This window comes from Schizosaccharomyces cryophilus (genome assembly GCF_000004155.1).
Source record: "Schizosaccharomyces cryophilus OY26 unplaced genomic scaffold supercont4.7, whole genome shotgun sequence".
NCBI classification, from domain to species: domain Eukaryota; kingdom Fungi; phylum Ascomycota; class Schizosaccharomycetes; order Schizosaccharomycetales; family Schizosaccharomycetaceae; genus Schizosaccharomyces; species Schizosaccharomyces cryophilus.
Window position 1 is genome coordinate 418,854 of NW_013185630.1, and position 19,113 is coordinate 437,966.

A 19,113-nucleotide genomic window follows, 5' to 3' on the forward strand; every position below is an offset into this window, starting at 1 on the left:
TGTATTTTTTTGCTAACGATGTTTCTCAATGTAAACTGGTTCAATATTCCTCACATTCAGCATCCTACGAATCTCTAAAGATCGAAAGAATTGATTGTAATAGGGGGTTCAGAGAGATCGTAACGGAAAATAAAAATGACTTCTCCTAGATCAATTCGGGGAAAGAACTCAGTGACCTCGCTGGGTTCAAAGAAATCACTAAATACTTATTTGGCGAGTTCTTTAATGAGTCATGACAGTATTTTTGATGGTCCTGGCTTAGGAACAAGCGTTCCATCTAGTATTTCTAGTTTCCATCACAAAACTCAACGAGGTTCTTCTGATGCTAGTATTAGTCAATTCAGCATGGACTATTTGCAATCTGAGTACAACTTGAGTCGATATAATGACACGGACTCTATCGCCGCAGCTAGCAGCGTAGACTACCCAAATTTTTTCCGTGAAAATGGTTCTGCAGTTTACAGTGATGAAGAAGAAATTACAGAGATGATGCTAGAGGAACTTAACTTTCACCCTATTTTGCGACGTGAATCTCCCGGAGAAGCTGCTGGCTTAAGTGATGATGGATGCTGCCAAATTATGTATTTGGTAGAAGAAGATCTCGAGGTTGGAATTGCTGGATACAAGACTAACAAACTCCATGCTAGAATATACAACATGTTATGTATCCTTACTTTTGGTCTTGTTTATCTTATAATGAGATGGCTCCCTAGATATTACATTCGATTCATTGGTAAACGTGAACCGCTCGCTACTGCGGAATGGTTAACTATTGAAACTCAATGGGGTGAGATCTCGAGGTATGACATTCAGGTTCAACCTTATGAGAATTCTCTTTCATCTATTTTCGGTGCCTCTGTTCGTGTGGCTACACCTGAAGACACTGATAATGATCCTTTCGTTGAAAACTTTCGCTATGTAAACTATCGCTACATGAAGTTAATTTTCCATCCCATCTTGGAACGGTTTCTTATTCAACAAGATTGGAAGGATCCGCGCTGGATTCGTGATACCAACGTTGCCAAAGAAGGCTTGGAACGTGATGCTATCAATGATCGTCTAAAAATTTTCGGCGAAAATTTGATTGATTTGGAATTCAAAGGTGTTATTCAGCTTTTGTTGGATGAAGTTTTGCATCCTTTTTATATTTTTCAAGTTTTCTCAATTATCCTTTGGTCTTTAGATGCTTATTATTACTATGCTATTTGCATTTTCACTATTTCTGTGGTATCTATCATTGGAAGCTTAATTGAAACTCAAACGACTTTGAAACGTATGCGTCAAATGTCCCGATTTACCTGTCCCGTTCGTGTTTATCGTGATGGCTTTTGGGCTAGCATTCCATCTACTGACTTAGTAATTGGTGATGTTTTTGAAATCTCGGATCCAGAACTAACGGTTTTCCCAGCCGATGCTCTTTTGCTTTCAGGTGACTGCATTGTAAATGAAAGTATGTTAACTGGTGAATCCATTCCCGTTTCGAAGATTCCAGCTACAGATCAAGGAATGAAAGATCTTTTTGCATTTTCTAGAATTATACCTCCTTCTCTCTCTAAACATTTCCTTTTCGGAGGAACAAAAATTATTCAAGTGCGTAAGCCCTTTGTTAATGAGAAAGAAGAAGGTGCTTCTCTCGCCATGGTCGTTCGCACTGGTTTCAATACCACCAAAGGCGCCTTAGTTCGATCCATGATTTTTCCAAAGCCGACAAACTTTAGCTTTTATCGTGATTCTTTCCGATTTATCACCGCTATGTTTATTATCGCTCTTGTCGGGTTTGTTTTTAGTTCTATTAATTTATTGACTATAGGTGTACCTGTTAAAACTATCATCATTCGTGCTTTAGACTTAATCACAATTGTCGTTCCTCCTGCTTTACCGGCAACTCTTACAATCGGTACTACTTTTGCAATTTCAAGATTAAGAAGGCAAGGGATTTTTTGCATCAGTCCTCAACGTGTGAATGTAAGTGGAAAGCTTGATCTCATAAGTTTTGATAAAACTGGAACACTTACGGAAGATGGACTTGATATTATGGGTGTTTCTGTTATTGAAGATTCAAAATTAAGTGATCTACGAACTAATCCTAGTAAATTATGTTCAAAAGACTTGCTTTCTGATGATAGCCCTTCTAATTTACTGTTTACAATGGCTACTTGTCATATGCTTCGTCGCGTGGACGGTGAACTGCTAGGAGATCCGTTAGATTTGAAAATGTTTGAGTTTACGGATTGGACATATTCGGAAGAGAATTTTACGAACAAGATGACTTCTTCTGAGCAATCTGAGGATGCCGCTTACATGCGAACCCAGCAATTAATACCACCTACTGTATCACCTCCATGGAACGATCCATCAATCAATTATTCCGAAAGCGATTTGGAACTTGGCATAATCCGAACTTTCGAGTTTGTATCTCAACTTCGCCGCATGGCTGTAATAGTGAAACATGGGCAATGTAAGAAAATGGATATTTATGTAAAAGGTGCACCTGAAGTTATGTCTTCGATCTGCAAGCCTGAGTCGTTTCCTGAAAATTACGAAGAGGTATTAGATTACTATACCCATAATGGTTTTCGAGTTATTGCTTGTGCATCCAAACATTTGGAGAACTGTACATGGGCGAAAGCACAAAGGATGAAACGGACACAAGTTGAATCTGATTTAGACTTTTGTGGGTTTATTGTTTTTGAAAACAAATTAAAGTCTACTACTGTTCCAGTTATTAGAGAATTAGAAGATGCAAACATTCGGACTGTGATGTGTACAGGTGACAACGTATTGACCTCTATATGTGTGGGTAAACGGTGCGGTATGCTTCCAGAAGATGGTCTGGTCTTTGTACCACGGTTTGAGGAAGAAGAGTCCATTGGGGATATAGCATCTCGAAAACTTATATGGCAGTCAATTGAAGATAACGAAGTTTACTTGGATCCTCTAACCCTTCATCCTGTGGTGAATTCCGCAAATCGTGAATTATTATCAACTGAGTTCAAACGATTAAAAAATTACCACATGGCTATAACAGGTGATGTCTTCCGGTGGTTAGTTGATTATGCTCCCGCTGAGCATTTTTATGTCATATTGCTAAAATCACAAATTTTCGCAAGAATGTCTCCTTCCGAAAAGAACGAGTTGGTCTCATGCTTCCAAAAGCTAGATTACTGCGTTGGTTTTTGTGGTGATGGAGCAAATGACTGCGGTGCATTAAAAGCTGCTGACGTTGGCATTTCGCTGTCTGAAGCTGAAGCCTCCGTGGCTGCTCCTTTCACCAGTCGGTGGTTTGAGATTTCTTGCGTACTAGATGTCATTAAAGACGGTCGTGCAGCATTGGTAACAAGTTTTGGTTGTTTTCAATACATGGCTTTATATTCTGCTATCCAATTTGTTACCGTCAGTATGTTGTATACAACAAATTCTAATTTAGGCGACTTTCAATTCTTATTTATTGACCTGGCAATTATTTTACCGATTGCCGTATTTATGGGACGATCCAAGCCTTATCACAGGCTAGCTCGGAAACGTCCTACAGCAAATTTGGTTTCAAAACGGATTCTATCACCTTTAATTGGACAGATCTTCTTCATCTGCGCATTTCAGTATATGATTCTTAGACTCGTCCGCCAGCAGCCTTGGTACATATCCCCCCCTGCAGCTGGATCCGAAAAATCAAGCATTGCCAACAGCGATGTAACAAGCTTGTTTTTATTTTCCTGCTTCCAGTATATATTGATAGGGCTTGTATTGACTGTTGGGCCTCCCTATAGACAGAGAATGTGGAGAAATGTGTCTTTTACTGTAACAATTTTCGCCTTGTTGGGAATTACAGTTTCTCTTATCAAGCTACAGGATCAAAACAATTATTTTATGAGAATGTTTCAACTTACGCCTACGTCAAACAGCTTTCAGAATCTTATAATACTGTCTGCCATAATTTATTATGTTTGTGCTGCTAGTGGACAGCAATATGTTTTTGCTGGTTTGACTAATACTATTTCAAGGGTTTATCAACGGTTGCAAAACAAAAGGAAATCCTCGAAAAAACTTTACAAACGTCTTTATACAAATCTGCAAAACGAACTGGTATAAGAAACATCGTTAATTCCTTTAAAGTTTTATATTTTTGGTTGTTTATTTTTTGGATTCTATTTCTTACACGTTTTGTTAGTGATGATAGTTAACACTCTTTTAATAAGTTCTAAAAAAGTACTACTGAGCGGTATAAATAGTCAATAAAGGAGGAATCATGTATTGGTTAGTTCGTAGGCTATTTTGAAAAGATGGTGAAACTAAAATGTATACAACTTTTTATAATAAGTCATGTTTTCTTTTTTTGTATTACTCTAAATCTCGAGATGATATTTGTACATCGTCACGACCCCAAAGAACTCTGGAAGGACTCCATACCTGAAGGATGTTATCGTCAGCTAAACTAGCAAGGACCCAGCGCTCACTTGGACACCAGCTAAATTCTGAAATTCTGTTTGTATGCCCGCCGTGCATAAATAACAACTCAGGGACACCGTCCTCAGCATCCTCTGCAGACTGTTCTTCTCCAATTTTGGCAAGATCCCATATGCAAACACGGCGATCGGTAGAACTAGAAGCCAAAATAGGTTCGTCATGAGGAGACCACTCTAGGCCATAGACATCGTCCTCATGTCCTTCTAAAGTATGAAGGCGCTGATGAGGATTTCGAAGGTCCCAAAGAGCAACTGTTTTATCTGCACTTGCAGTAGCTAACAAGTAGTCATTAAAAGGGTTAATAGCTACAGCATTAATGGCTTTTGAGTGAGCGTGAATAACCTTAGGAGCGCGATCGTTAGGGTTTAACCTAGTATCATGTATCTGTAAAGTACAGTCATCGGACACTGAAACTAAAAGGGCTTCATGTTGAGGATGATATTGGACATCATTAACAATATCAGAATGTCGATGAAATTTTGCGGTAGGAGATAAATCCACTGACTGGGTAGCTGAAAAGGAGGATGTGTTGATGTCCCATAAACAAATGAACTGATCTTCAGCGGCAGTTGCTAGACGGCCAGTTTGGTTAGGGTTCCAGCAAAGACCATATCCTTCGGAAGTATGACCGTGAAGGATAGCTTGTGGTAAAGAATTGTTAGTTGGTAAAGCGCCGTGATCATTCAAGTTAAAAATATAAGAATTTCCAGCAACGCCCATAGTAGCAACAATGTCAGGATTTTGAGGCATATAGCGAGCCCGATTCACTTCGCCATCGTGACAAATCTTTTGAGTAATTTCGATGTTGTAAGAGCCTTCACGTTGGGCTCTACGAACATTAGCTGGCGTAATGTCGATAGTATCCTCGTCAAAATTGGGCAATTGGACAGAAGCCACTTGCAGATAATTTTGATCATGGCCTGAAGTATGGGTTCCTAGGAGAAGCCGTTGAACAGAATAATCTTTGCCTGATACCCTATAGTCACATGGTTAATAAGATGCTTGCTTAATAAAGATGGAAACAGGTCGACAATGTACAAGCCAAAAATACGGAAAAGATGAGCGAAGTGGTCTCAAGCATAAGAAAAAAATGGAGGGAAGCCAACGTGTTGGATTAGAGTTAAACACCAACCCAACCTACACGTTCCATGCCCATACAAAAAGCAACTTGCTTACACCATTAAGATGGGTTTTCTACATACGTCTGTTTATCTGGTAACCACTGAACCGTCAAAGAGGGCCACTCCAGGGCATGAGTAATAACTAAATCGTAGAGAAAGGGTACGTTTTGTTTCCAAAGTTTATATTCTATGGTGAAAAGGAGGCATTAGCTAACGTTGCTTTATCATAAAATGCAAACAAATACCAAAGGAAATTGCTAATGTAAGTGAAGCATACCTTCCTGAATTACTTTTTCTAACTCAACTTCTTTTTCAACTTGCTGTTGCTCATCGCCTACCTGCATGTCTGTTGCAACAGATTCTTCTTGGGACATGGTTTTTGGTAAATTGAAATGTCTCAATACAAACACGATTAATGGTGCTTTCACGACGCTTGATCAAGCTTGTGCACTCAAATCACTACACAATCGACAAACAAAGCCCTCATAATCTCACCACCCAGAAAGAACTAAATTTCTTTGCCAAGCATAATACAACACATATCTCCATACACCAACAAATCATTAAAAGTTAAACTTCGTTTCCCAGATCAACTTCCGTTCCAATACAATAGTCTACATACAATACAACTTTCATTCACAATCTTCACTCTTATTTCTTCTAAATAACAAACATTCAACGACTAATAACAAACGAAATTAAAACAAAAATGTACGAGAAACCACCCCACCCTTGAAGGATGGGAAACAATCAACGACCGGGATGGCTACTCAATTCATCACTGAAGACGGAACGGATGCATTTTCTTCGTCCTAAGACTCCAACCATCATACTTGACTTCAGGTTTGAATTTACTTTACTTATATAACAAAGTAAGTTAAATCCTACTGATGATGGTGAATTAGAGAGTTTCATCTTCCCTTATATAGAAAAAAACAAGTGACTGTTTTTTCTACTGAGGGTAGGGTTTGTTCAACGAGTGTTAGAGAAACCCACGTTCAAAGCTAAATTGTGACCGCTAAAGAAAATTTTCGTTAGCAAATCAATGTAAACAAAGACGCTTATTATGAACATTTCGGTTGATCTTAGTGAATTAATAAAGTGGGAATAAACGAAGAAAGAAGTAAAAATAAACAAATAAATAATAATTCAAATCCTTTGTCTATTTTTGCTGCTTGCTCTTTGAATGAGGAAAGAAAAGAATGTTTAAAAAATTTAATTTTTTAATTTAGGAATACAAGTTTGGTGTTATTTTCTGCCGACTGAACCTTTGCCTTCTTTAATTATGCGCATTTGTTTTCATGAATTTCAACTATGGACATTATACAAATGATAAACATGTAAGTATGAGACGCAATACACATTTGGTACGAGAGAAGCGTTGGAGTATTTAGCGCTAATTATATCAATGTCTTGATTATGAAACCCAAAGGACGTTTCAAGGATTCTGCGTTCCATCTAGGAAGTGGTATGGATTGTTTATATGGAAAACTCACATTTATATAAAGTGAAGAAACATTGTCATGATCGAAATAAAGACATGTATTTATTCATTAGCATTAAAATATTATATACAAATAAACCAGCAAGAACATTAGATATAGGTGGACGAGCAATAACACAGGGTAACTATATTTCTGATACATCTTTCATATATTGGAATTCACGTTAGATTGATAAAGTTTCTTCGTATCCTCGTCATCCAAATTCGATCCCCATTTTCTTTTGCTTTTCTTATTACGTATTGAGAGCCTTTCCACCTTTCTTTCTTCTTCAGCTTCCTCTTCTTGAAAATCTAGGTCTTCTTCGTGTGCTTTTTGTTTTCTTGGTTTATGAAGATTAACAGCCTTTTCATCAGCATTTTCTTTAGACTGTGTTCCAGCGTAGATGATACTAAGACGCTCCAGAACTGAAGGAATCACATATTTATGAGTCGTATCTGCCCATATCATGTCCAAATGCTCATATCCAGGAATCTATTGAGAATGTCAGCAGTATAGAAAGAAAGTAAACTTACCCTAATTTGCTCAGCCATAGGAGGTAGAGAATTCAACATGGGTTGAATATCTACCAAAGAATCCGAATCGCCCCAAAACAACAGAATTGGAGTACGGATATTCTTGGTCGGAAATCGTGCAGCTCTATAATGTTTGGAAAAGTAATCATGGACAATTTGATCATTGTCGTACATTCGAAATTCTGCACTGCGCATAATTTGGAACCAATGAACAAGACATTTTACGCTTGTATACGAATACAAATGCGCAAATGATGCATGTCGTTGCAACGGGGACATGGATTCACAGCTCCAGTTAAACAATTGTGCAAGACAGAAAGACAAGATACGATTAAAAAGCACATTCGCTGAATGAAAGGTTAGAACTAAGTTTTTCTCTTAAAATTGCAATTTTTCTCACTCACGTAATATACTTTGCCAAAAGCCAGCAGACGGCAGTATCGACTTTCGACCAAAGAGGAAAAATAAAATAGAGGGACGTGCCTTTACGAAGGCATCTACAATCCGATTGTGCAACCCTTTCGGACTCATGGCTGGGGCCAATGCTATAAAAGAATTTACTTTTTCATTTAGAAGAGGCTGAACACTAAGTGCGGCAAATGCTTGTGCAGTTCCTTGAGAAAATCCAATATATGTTAGTTGTTTTTGTTCAGAAGTTTTCAATATATAATCAATAGTATCGGGAATATCGTAATGAGCGAAATCATCAATGCTAAAGTTCCAAAAGTCCACGTCTGTAGAATCGAACCGAAGATGTTGGCGACTGTACTTATTTCCTCTGTTGTTTCCAAGCTACAGAAATATTGTTAGAGTGATGTCGATGCTAGAAAAGATGATTTGAACTTATCAAGCCCAACTGCCAGATGCGAAAGAAAAATACTTACCCAAACATCATATCCTTGGTCAACAAGTTGATATACTAAGCAATTCCTCTGATCAATGTTACAAACCCACACCTCAGAATTCATTAATAGTCCATGATGACAGTATACAACAGGTAACTTTTTAGGAATTGGCATGCCAATTTTTCCTGGTTTATCCTTTGAAATTCTATGAATACAAAGAATGTAATCATCCTGAGTCCTTACAAGGTGTTCCTCAACATTGTATCCAGAGATGTTGCACATCTGACGAATATCGTCGGCATCGTGAATAGCCCGAGCTCGTTCGACGAAGGGACTTTGATGCTTTTCTGGATATCTTTTTGTCATTCTTTTTATATAATTTGTCCATATGGGCCTAAGTATAATGTGAATTGCAAACACAACACCCGAGAGTAATTTCTCAAACGTAACGAATAGAATTCCTAAAAAGAGGGAGACATATTCGTTCCTAAAACATTAGAGTAAGTTTCCTTAAGCATGCGTACCATTTTAAGCGCCTTATAAAAGGTAAACGAAGCATTTTGCATTTTAATGGTGGAATGGTAAATGAAACTTGCCATTAGCCATATCCCTGGATTCACACCAAATCTTGGGACTAAAAATTAGTTTTATCAGGTTTGAGGAACATTTCCTTTGAAATAATAGCTGAGAAGAGGATTCTTAGTAGACTATTCTTTTGGTCGTGATATTGACAAAATTGGTGGATTCGAGAAGTTTTGATCAATATACCTTTCTGTTTCTTACTAGGCTGTTATGAGTTCTTTAAGTGAACAATTATCTTCTTTTAAGAAAAAAGTCGCCAATCAACCTGTCTATGCAAAACCACAAGTCCATACATCAGCATCACCGACAGCCAGTGTCCGCTCAAATACTCCAAATGATCCTGCTTCGGCAGTTTCAAGCCCTGGATTGACGTTGAAGAAACGTCGCTCTAAGGCGAATTTGGGTATGTAAAGTCTGAAGACGAACATACGCATTTTATTTGGGTCCTTCTTACTAACTAGGTCATTCAGTGTACTCTCAACCAGCAGATTCTGGGGTCGGAACCCATTATTTATCTCAGCTTCATTATGCCGTCGAGTATTTGAAAGAGAGAAATGAACCTAAAACCGCAGAAGAGATTGCTTCGTACCTCTCGACGCCGCTGACGCCTATGCTATTAAAACTCTTGAAGAAAAATGACCGTATTTATTATGATGAACGAACAGAAACCTTCGCATTTAAACCTTTACATAACATTCGCTCTGCCGCTGGTCTCTTGGCTTACTTAGATTCCCAGAAGACACATACAGGAATGAGTATTAAAGAGCTTAGAGACGGATGGCCGAATGTAGTAGCTGAACTAGAAGAGCTTGAAAAACTAGGGGAGGTTTTGCTATTAAGAACACGAAAGGACGGAATTCCTAGGATGGTTTGGAGAAATGACAAAAGCTGTAATTGCTTTATCGACAAAGAATTCCAAACTGTCTGGCATGAAATTCCCATTCCTCCTACCTTGGATTTGGCGTCCGAACTTGGGAAATATGGCTTGAAGCCGACAAGCGTAGATCCTTCAACCATCAAGAGACCGACTGCGCCTACTGCCCAGAAACAGAAGAAACCAAAAACTAGACGTGGAAAAATTACAAATACTCACCTTAATATCCTTAGGGATTACAGCTCTATGAAACAATAATAATGTCTACAACTTTGCATTCCTTAGATGTTGCTTAAGCGATACTTTATTGTGTCTTCATGGTTTGCTTTCACCTTTTCTGGATCAATGATTTTGCATCGATCATTGCGTTGGCTCAATCTTCTCTGCATGGTGGGAAGTTCGATGTCTTTTTTTGGGGATTACCCATGTTGTTTTTTAATAAAAAATTTTAAATATTGTACAGTATTGTCAGTTTTACAACAGTTTAGTTGCAACAATTTACGAGAATTAGGGAATGTATAGACTTTCATTTGTTTTGGTGAATTCACTATTTCGTGAAAAATGTCGCTTTCATTGTTTACACTAATAAGCGAGGAAGAATAGAACTTAGTGATCATTTAAGGAAGCCTCAACTATTATAATAAAACTGTTTTCAATTAAGTGTAAAAAATTAATTACATTATTTCACACCCTCTGAGAGAGAATGAATGTTCATAAAAAAGCTCCCGGCGGGACTCGAACCCGCAGTCCCTTGATTAGAAGTCAAATGCCCTAGCCATTAGGCCACGGGAGCTGCTGTTGCTATTGTAAACAAATGAGACTATTTTATCCTAGTTTTCATTTATATATATCTGCTGTGAGCTGTTTCGATTTATTTTGTATACATGCTGTGTCTTTTTCTAGCATACTTCTGTTTTATTTAAAGTTTATTAATTTTACAAATATCTGCCAAATTAGCAATTAAAGTTTTTCAAGAAACCTCATGTCGATAATAACTAATAAACCTGCATTCTATTTGACCCAAAAATTATAAGTTTATAAAACAATTAGTGCATACACACTACACTTTTTTTAACCCGTTTTTTCCCCTTGTATCAACGCAAAAACATTTTAAGTTCGCATGAAACTCAAAACACCAGAGCAATAATGTACCAAGTCCAGCAGACGCCTGTTTTCTTCTTTCTGCACATCATCCCAAGCTTTCAATGCGTTCAGGACATTTTCCTTTTCTTCTGGAGAATCTGAAGACAACAAAACATCTTCATGGGCTTTGATGAAAACTGCCATATAAGCCTGTACCAGCTCAAAGTCCCGACGGCTCGCTAACCGGGATGTCATACTTTTGATAAATAAAATGAATTCTTCGTATGGTGGGTACGCTTCAAGAGAACGAATTTCTAAGTCAGTCTTAGCTGGTGGCAGAGTCTTCAAATATTCAAAAAACGCATCGCCTACAAATTTATTAGTAAATCTTATCAAACGTTCACACACAGTTTTTAATAAACTTACCATCTCCACCATGCAAAAGTTCAGAAAATCTGGTTGTAACAGTTTGAACTGAGGAAGCCAATTTTGGTCTTTGTTGGTCATCATTATTTGTTTCATTAGCCTTCGAAACAAGCCCCTCAGCTTGCTCTTTAAGAGATGGCAAAAAGAAAGGTGCCTTTTCGGGTGCCTTAGGAGCCTCTTTGGGAGCATTACGAGCTTTAATCAATTCCATGTTTACAAGAGTCTGCCATTGTGTTCGAGGCAATTTACTTAGGGTTTGCAATTGACCGTCAAGTTGATCAGCGGTAGTGTGTAAGATATCATCTTCTTCTACCTCCTCTTCTTCAACGTTCAATGCAGCCTGTACTACCGAAGTGCCCCGTTCGCCAGAAATTGAGGGAAGAGAAACCTCGGTTACATCATCTAATCGTAGCGATTTCGTAGATACATGCTTAAACATTGAAAGATTGGTCCATAAGCTGATTCCAATTTGATCAACGTGAGAGGTTGCCAAGTAATCACCGGTAGGTCCAAAGGCCAAACCAGTACAAACGCTACCAGTGGTAATGGCATCAATCAAATGACCTGTTGGTAAATCCCAAGTGCGGATGGTTCCATCTAAGGATGATGTGACTAACCAGCGTCCATCATTGGAAAAATCAAGGTCAGTTAATCGATTTGAGTGACCCCATAATTCACGAACAATTTTCCTTGTTTGAACATCAACGATGCGAACGCCAAAGTCATCACAAATGATAGCTATAAGATCTGATGTATGATGGTAAATAGCATTCGTGATAGAGCTACCCATGTCAACGGTATCAATTAAAGATCCTTTATTGAAATCCCAGAAACGTAAATTACCATCCAAAGAAGATGTAACTAAGACTCGATTAACGTTATCAAGCATAATAGACGTAATAGGCTTAGTACTCTGCTGTTCACGACCAAAGGATTTCCTTAAAATACCACTTTGCATGTTATAAACATTAACTAAGCCCTTGGAGCTACCGACCATACCGAAGTTACCACAACAACTAACGCAAACAGCGCGAACAGGGGTACCATCTGTCGTCGGTAGAACGTGCTGACCCAAAGTCTTGTTTTTCCAGCTCCATGTGCGAGCAGCATTATCATTTTTATGAGCAGTAAGAATGTTATCCCAGTATTTTTCACGGGTATTAGATGAAGACATGGATACTATTTCAGGAAGCTTTAGTTCATCTGGACGGGCGTTTAGCTTTTTTGCTTTAGAAGTTACAGAGCCCTGGGAAAGCTCAACAGTTTGGTTATCTTGGAAAAGGCTGATAGCACGTAGTGTATTATCAGTGGCAGCAGAAAGCAGAAAATGTACATTTTGACCATAAAACTGAATATAAGAAGGTGGTTCGTAATGGCCATTGCGAAAACGCAAGACTCTGGGAACACCATCCATAGAATCAAAGATCCATTCTTTAAGAGAGTTGTCAGGGCCGGTAGTAACCAATAATGGCTGACCGTTTAAGAACTGAAGCTTGGGAATGGGGCCATGATGAGCTCCATAAACAACATTTTGGACACGACGTTTAGACAAATCATAAAAAGAGATGTCTCCTTGATGATTCGATGTCGCTAGAATAGGTACACCATCTGTCCGGAAGGAAGAGGAAAGGACGCGGCCGCTTTGGCGAAACTCCATTAAAGTGACAGCTTTTCTTAAATTATATAGCAAAATTCGACCGTTTGCAGCACCAATAGCGAGGACATCAAGTACAGGAGCTTGAGAAAGAGAGGTGATCGCGTCGCCTCTCAACCCATCGAATTTGTGAATGCACTTTGCCGTCCTCATATTCCATAACTGCAAAGAACCGTCAGAGAAACCCAAAACAACTTTGTTCAAATAAGTGCTAGGGTGGATCAAAGCCGTTATGTCTGCATTGGCAGTAGGTTGAAAAATCGTATGCAATTCTGGTACTTCATACTTGGAAACATGCTTCCAAATATGAACATGGCGAGTACTGCTTATTGCAATAATCCATTCACCAAAAGCATCCAAATGCAAAATCTCATCAGCAGACGATTCCAGCTCTATTTCCCAAACAATCTTACCTCGCTTGTAGGCAAAAATTTTAGAGCCAGATCCTGCTAGCATAAAATCTTTATACGATTTCAAGCAAGAGATTTCTCGCTCCAGTTGTTTACCGACAAACAACAGATTTAGTCGTTCACAATCGTATGTCTGAAAGGAATTTCCAACACATGTTGTCACAAGAAAGTGAGTTCCACGAACTTCTATATCAAAAGGTATTTGGTTCGAAACATAACCAATGGATCGAAAAGCTGAATATTTGTTAGCAACAAGTCTCGCATTTTGCTACACAAAAGTACATACGCGCAAAAATCCTTGATTTTCTCAACGGTTTCACATTAACATCTTGAGTTCTTCTTTTCTTTTCAGCAAACGGCATTTTATATTTATTTGAACTTTTTTTTTGCACCAAAAGCCGTCAATTAGGTGCTTTTACGGTCAAGTGCAAATCAATGGATTTGTCAAAGGCAGAAAGAATGAAAACCTCCATTTTCTACCTTTTGCGCGAAAAATAGTAGAACGTTAATCATATTTGGGAGATTCGCCGTAATATCGTATAACTTTTACAAGACATACCGAAAGACGCGTTAAAGTTGAAAGGTCCTTTTGTTTACAACAATATCAACAGAAAATCTTCCATCAAATTAGTTTTCTACGTTCAATCGGTATGTTTTTTATCTTAAAGCTTCTTTGTAAAGAGAAAAATTGAACGTTATTCGCAAGTACAAGCATAGGGGAAAAAGGAAAATTTTGTCAAAGAAAAGATTCAGGCTCTTAAGGAATACAAAAAAAGTAAAGGAAAGGCCAATGTTTATTTACAGAATGTAATTCTTTAAAGAAAAAATAACGTCCGAATGAAGTTGTCTATAGCACAAGGTAACATGAACGATTTAGCCGAACCATGCAACTAGTACAAAACAAGAACGAATACTTTAAGAATACTCAAAAACTCGGTGCTTGTTTACTTAAAAGCTTTTCTACTTTGTAATAAAAAAAATTTATTAACTTTCCAAAAGAATGTCTCAAAAAGGAGCATCTCACGCTGCTTCTGAGACAGAACCATTCACCAGAACAACATCGCCTGTATCTTCAGGAACTTCTCAGCCTCCTATAAAGCATAATGTGGTAGGTGTATGTGCTATGGATGCTAAGGCGCGGTCGAAGCCATGCCGTAATATTTTGAATCGAATTATCGCAGAAGGCGAGTTTGAGGCTATTGTTTTCGGAGACAACATGATTTTGGACGAAGAAGTAGAGAATTGGCCTGCTTGTGACTATTTAATTTGTTTCTATTCAAACGGATTTCCTCTTGAAAAAGCAGAACGATACGTTGATTTGAGAAAACCGTTTTGTGTGAACGATGTTGTATTTCAAGAATTGCTATGGGATAGGCGTCTAGTTTTGAAAATTTTAGACTCAATCAGCGTTTCAACTCCTCGAAGATTGATTTGTAATCGAGATGGCGGTCCAAATTTGAATAAGCCATTGGCGGAAAAATTGAAACGAAAGTTTGGTTTCCATTTGAGAAAGGAACCCTTACCAAAGGTTGAAATGCTGGATGACGATACACTCTGTGTGGACGGTCAAATACTAAGAAAGCCATTTGTGGAGAAGCCTACATATGGTGAAGATCATAATATTTATATCTACTTTCCCAAATCTGCAGGTGGTGGTGGCCGGAAATTATTTCGTAAAATTGCAAACAAGTCCTCTGATTACGATCCTGAACTTTGCTACCCTCGTACAGACGGATCATATATTTATGAACAATTTATGAATGTCGATAACGCAGAGGATGTTAAAATATACACTGTTGGCTCTCATTATAGTCATGCTGAAACAAGGAAGTCACCCGTTGTAGATGGCATTGTGAGACGCAATCCCCATGGAAAAGAAATACGGTTCATTACCAATTTATCCGATGAGGAAAAAGTTATGGCTTCAAAGATATCTATTGCTTTCGAACAGCCAGTTTGTGGTTTCGACTTGCTAAGAGTATCCGGAAAATCCTATGTGATTGATGTAAATGGCTGGTCATTTGTAAAAGATAATAATGATTATTATGATAACGCCGCCCGTATTCTAAAACAGATGTTTCATGTTGCTGAACGCCATAGAAGAAACCGTGTTCCCTCAGTTCAAGAAGTACTTAATCCCCCTCCCAGGGAAAGTGAAGCTTGGAGACTTAAGAGTCTGGTTGTAGTACTTCGTCATGCCGACCGCACTCCGAAGCAAAAATTTAAATTTTCATTCACGTCTGAGCCTTTTGCTAAGCTGCTTCAAGGTCACAAGGAAGAAGTTATATTGCGCCACGAACAGTTAAATAGCGTTCTGGCCGCTACGAATATAGCATCAGAGCTGAAATGTGAAGATTTAAATAAACTGAAGCAGCTTAGACTTGCTTTAGAAACCAAAAAAAATTTACCTGGCACAAAAGTTCAGCTCAAACCAGCATACTCTTCAGAAGGAAAGCTCACAAAACTACAGCTTATCATTAAATGGGGTGGTGAATTTACCCATTCTGCACGATACCAATCTAAGGATCTTGGTGAACAATTTCGTAAAGATTTGTATATTATGAACCGTGAATGTTTAAAAGATGTTGAAATTTTCACTTCATCCGAACGACGTGTTTCAACTTCTGCTGAAATTTTTGCAATGGCCTTTTTAGAGCAAGAAACCATAGCAAATGACTTGCTTAAAATCAGAAAAGATCTTTTGGACGACTCAAATGCTGCTAAAGATACAATGGATAAGGTCAAGAAACATTTGAAGTCTTTATTAAGGGTGAGTGATACGGCAAGGAAAGAGTTTACATGGCCAGAAAACATGCCTAAACCTTGTGAAGTTATGCAACAGGTAGTTCAGTTAATGAAGTATCACCGAGCCATTTTGCGTGAGAATTTTATCATATTGGGACCTGGGGTTGAGCAAGTACAGTCTCGCTGGTGCTGCAGTGAAAACCCTGCCTTGTTTAGGGAGCGATGGGAAAAGCTTTTTAATGAATTTTGCGATTCTGAGAAAGCGGACCCATCTAAGGTGTCCGAACTCTATGATACCCTTAAATATGACGCCTTACACAATCGCCAATTTTTGGAAAGAATATTTACTCCGTATCAATATTTAAGACTACCTCAAGATCCTAGTTTAATTCCCAGAGATTCTTCTAGTTCTTCAAATGACTCCAACAACAATGAGATTTCAAATATGAAAAAATCTGCAAGAAAGACGGAAAGACCCTTAGAGAAGCTATATGAATTATATGATCTTGCTAAGGTTTTGTTTGACTTCGTTTCTCCTCAGGAGTATGGTATAGAACAGGAAGAAAAGCTTGAAATTGGATTACTGACAAGTGTACCCCTTTTACGACAAGTCCTCGATGACATCAAATTAGCGAGAGACTCAGACCACGCATCCACAAGGATGTACTTTACCAAAGAATCGCATATATATACATTATTAAATTGTATCCTTGAGTCTGGGTTACCTATGAAGATGCCCCGAAACCAGATTCCAGAATTGGACTATCTTACACAAATCTGCTTTGAACTGTTTGAGCGTACCAATCCCTCCGGAAACAAAGAGTTTTCAGTAAGAATTACGCTTTCTCCAGGATGTTATGCTCAATGTCCTTTGGATATGAAATTGGACGCCAAACATTGCATTAGCGTCGCCCCAAGGCGATCCTTGACGAGGCACTTGGATCTTCATTATTTCGTGAAAAGCATTGAAGATCGTTGTAACTCTGTGCATCTACCCAAACGTTTCATTCCCGTAAACATAAATTAAGCCTAAAAACACTGCCGTAAAAATTAAACGAGCATGAGGTTTGGGCTCTTCGTTAATAAATCCTTAATTTCTGGGTCCTTCAATTTGTTTTGATATGATTTATGCTTAATGAACTTCGTTAGCTTTCGTTAATCGAGATACCGTTGAGAATCCATCTTTGGCTATCTCACGGTAAAAGAAGACCGGGGAGAAAAAGAGGGCAGCGATCGGACGGCCTTAACCAACATCCTGTGTCTGTGTTTTTTTCGTAGAATAGGGGATTCAGTCAGAAAATGGCTCTTTCCGTTGATGAAAAGTACGAGTTGATTACTCGAAATTTACATGAGGTTCTTGGTGGAGATGCTATCCGTGAAATTTTAAAGGAACGTGATCTCGAACTATATTTTGGTACTGCTCCCACTGGTCGTCCTCACTGTGGTTACTTTGTTCCTTTGATGAAACTAGCGGACTTTTTGCAAGCCGGTGTCCACGTGAAAGTGCTTTTGGCTGATGTTCATGCTTTCTTAGATAATATGAAAGCACCAATGGAACTAGTTCAACATCGTGTTCGCTATTATGAACTAGTCATAAAGGCAATTTTGAAGTCATTGAATGTCCCCATTGAGAAGTTGCACTTTATTGTTGGATCTAGTTATCAATTGAAAGAAGAATATGCTTTGGATAACTACCGTGCTTGTGCAGTCACTACAGAGCACGATGCTATGCGAGCTGGTGCTGAAGTCGTCAAACAGGTTGCCAGTCCTTTAATTTCTAGCTTGATGTACCCCGGTATGCAAGCTCTTGATGAGCAATATTTGAATGTTGACGTTCAATTTGGCGGTGTTGATCAACGTAAAATTTTTATCTTGGCTGAGAAGCTTCTTCCTATGATGGGTTACAAGAAGCGCTCACATCTCATGAGCCCTATGGTACCCAGCTTAGCAGGCGGTAAAATGTCTGCTTCCGCAGGTGCTAATGCTAAAATTGATTTGTTCGACGAACCCAATGTCGTAAAGAAAAAGGTTCGTAGTGCTTTTTGTGAGCCTGGTGTTGTTGAAGACAATGGATGCCTTGCATTTTTGAAGCATGTTTCTTTTCCTGCAATGAAGTTTCGTGGTGAAAAGGAATTTGTCATTGACCGTCCTGAAAAGTATGGTGGTAAGATTGTTTTTAACACATATGAGGAAGTGGAGAAAGCCTACGTAGAGCAGACTCTAGCTCCTCAAGATTTGAAAGATGGATTACAATCATCCATCAATGCTTTACTTGCCACTGTTCAAGCTGAATTGAAGTCTCATCCTGATATGGAAGGAGTCATTAAGTTGGCTTATCCTGACCCAAAGGACGAGAAAAAGGCTAAGAAAGACAAGAAGAAAAATGCTAAGAAGGATGCTGCAAACAAGCAGCCTGAGACTGAAAAAAACACAATCTTCCACTGAAGCTGCTACTGAATCCTCGCAAGAGAAATCTGTTAGTAACGCAGAGCAAAAAGCATAAGCCTGTAGTATCAGAACAGTTTTTCTTAAGGATCTAGGTTGCACTGTGTAGTTTTAGTTTAGAGTTTGAAACGCGGTAATGGTAAAAGAAAAGATGCTTTGTTTCTGATAATACTTGGACATTAGAAATGGATATCTAGCCGAAAGCTTTCTTTTTGTAGAATAATTTTATATTTAAAGCAATTCAAACCTGAAGTCTAGACGAGCTAATACGGTTGGTATTTCAGTAGAACAAAGTAACTGCACTATTCTGTATAAGTAATCAGAAAAATTAGAATAAGTAAGGTCACAAAACAAGAGATATTTCATATTGGTGATACTTTTCTGAATGAGAGTTTAATGCATGGATCGAGAAGGAAATCAGAGTTGAAATAGTGGCATTTGAGGAGT

At 38.4% G+C, this 19,113-nt stretch overlaps 7 protein-coding genes and 1 non-coding gene across 8 annotated transcripts; 4 read left to right on the forward strand and 4 right to left on the reverse strand.

Moving 5' to 3' along the window:
- The first annotated feature begins 44 nt into the window (after window positions 1-44).
- Window positions 45-5,489, forward strand: SPOG_03381 (P-type ATPase P5 type). The gene has a single exon (XM_013169796.1). It carries the CDS (start codon window positions 136-138, stop codon window positions 4,087-4,089), a length of 3,954 nt encoding a protein of 1,317 aa, XP_013025250.1. The 5' UTR covers window positions 45-135; the 3' UTR covers window positions 4,090-5,489.
- Window positions 4,227-6,470, reverse strand: SPOG_03382 (kinetochore protein Mis16). The gene is made up of 3 exons (XM_013169797.1): window positions 5,863-6,470; window positions 5,667-5,772; window positions 4,227-5,440 (listed from the first exon to the last, which is right to left on the reverse strand). The coding sequence occupies exons 1-3, from the start codon at window positions 5,957-5,959 to the stop codon at window positions 4,339-4,341; spliced, it is 1,305 nt and encodes a 434-aa protein (XP_013025251.1). The 5' UTR covers window positions 5,960-6,470; the 3' UTR covers window positions 4,227-4,338.
- A 639-nt stretch (window positions 6,471-7,109) lies between these two features.
- Window positions 7,110-9,096, reverse strand: SPOG_03383 (triglyceride lipase-cholesterol esterase). Its single transcript, XM_013169798.1, has 5 exons — window positions 8,972-9,096; window positions 8,487-8,934; window positions 8,007-8,394; window positions 7,603-7,949; window positions 7,110-7,561 (listed from the first exon to the last, which is right to left on the reverse strand). The coding sequence occupies exons 1-5, from the start codon at window positions 9,004-9,006 to the stop codon at window positions 7,235-7,237; spliced, it is 1,545 nt and encodes a 514-aa protein (XP_013025252.1). The 5' UTR covers window positions 9,007-9,096; the 3' UTR covers window positions 7,110-7,234.
- Window positions 9,003-10,550, forward strand: SPOG_03384 (transcription factor TFIIE beta subunit). Its single transcript, XM_013169799.1, has 2 exons — window positions 9,003-9,432; window positions 9,500-10,550. Exons 1-2 carry the CDS (start codon window positions 9,240-9,242, stop codon window positions 10,159-10,161), a joined length of 855 nt encoding a protein of 284 aa, XP_013025253.1. The 5' UTR covers window positions 9,003-9,239; the 3' UTR covers window positions 10,162-10,550.
- Window positions 10,551-10,623: 73 nt separating this feature from the next.
- On the reverse strand, window positions 10,624-10,696 carry SPOG_16354. The gene has a single exon. It is a non-coding gene; the product is annotated as a tRNA-Arg (tRNA).
- A 76-nt stretch (window positions 10,697-10,772) lies between these two features.
- Window positions 10,773-13,925, reverse strand: SPOG_03385 (U3 snoRNP-associated protein Utp21). The gene is made up of 3 exons (XM_013169800.1): window positions 13,763-13,925; window positions 11,413-13,710; window positions 10,773-11,354 (listed from the first exon to the last, which is right to left on the reverse strand). The coding sequence occupies exons 1-3, from the start codon at window positions 13,836-13,838 to the stop codon at window positions 11,014-11,016; spliced, it is 2,715 nt and encodes a 904-aa protein (XP_013025254.1). The 5' UTR covers window positions 13,839-13,925; the 3' UTR covers window positions 10,773-11,013.
- Window positions 13,926-14,366: 441 nt separating this feature from the next.
- Window positions 14,367-17,495, forward strand: SPOG_03386 (inositol hexakisphosphate kinase/inositol pyrophosphate synthase). Its single transcript, XM_013169801.1, has one exon. The coding sequence runs from the start codon at window positions 14,477-14,479 to the stop codon at window positions 17,246-17,248; it is 2,772 nt and encodes a 923-aa protein (XP_013025255.1). The 5' UTR covers window positions 14,367-14,476; the 3' UTR covers window positions 17,249-17,495.
- SPOG_03387 (cytoplasmic tyrosine-tRNA ligase Yrs1) lies at window positions 17,421-18,966 on the forward strand. Its single transcript, XM_013169802.1, has one exon. The coding sequence runs from the start codon at window positions 17,521-17,523 to the stop codon at window positions 18,664-18,666; it is 1,146 nt and encodes a 381-aa protein (XP_013025256.1). The 5' UTR covers window positions 17,421-17,520; the 3' UTR covers window positions 18,667-18,966.
- Window positions 18,967-19,113: the final 147 nt, after the last annotated feature.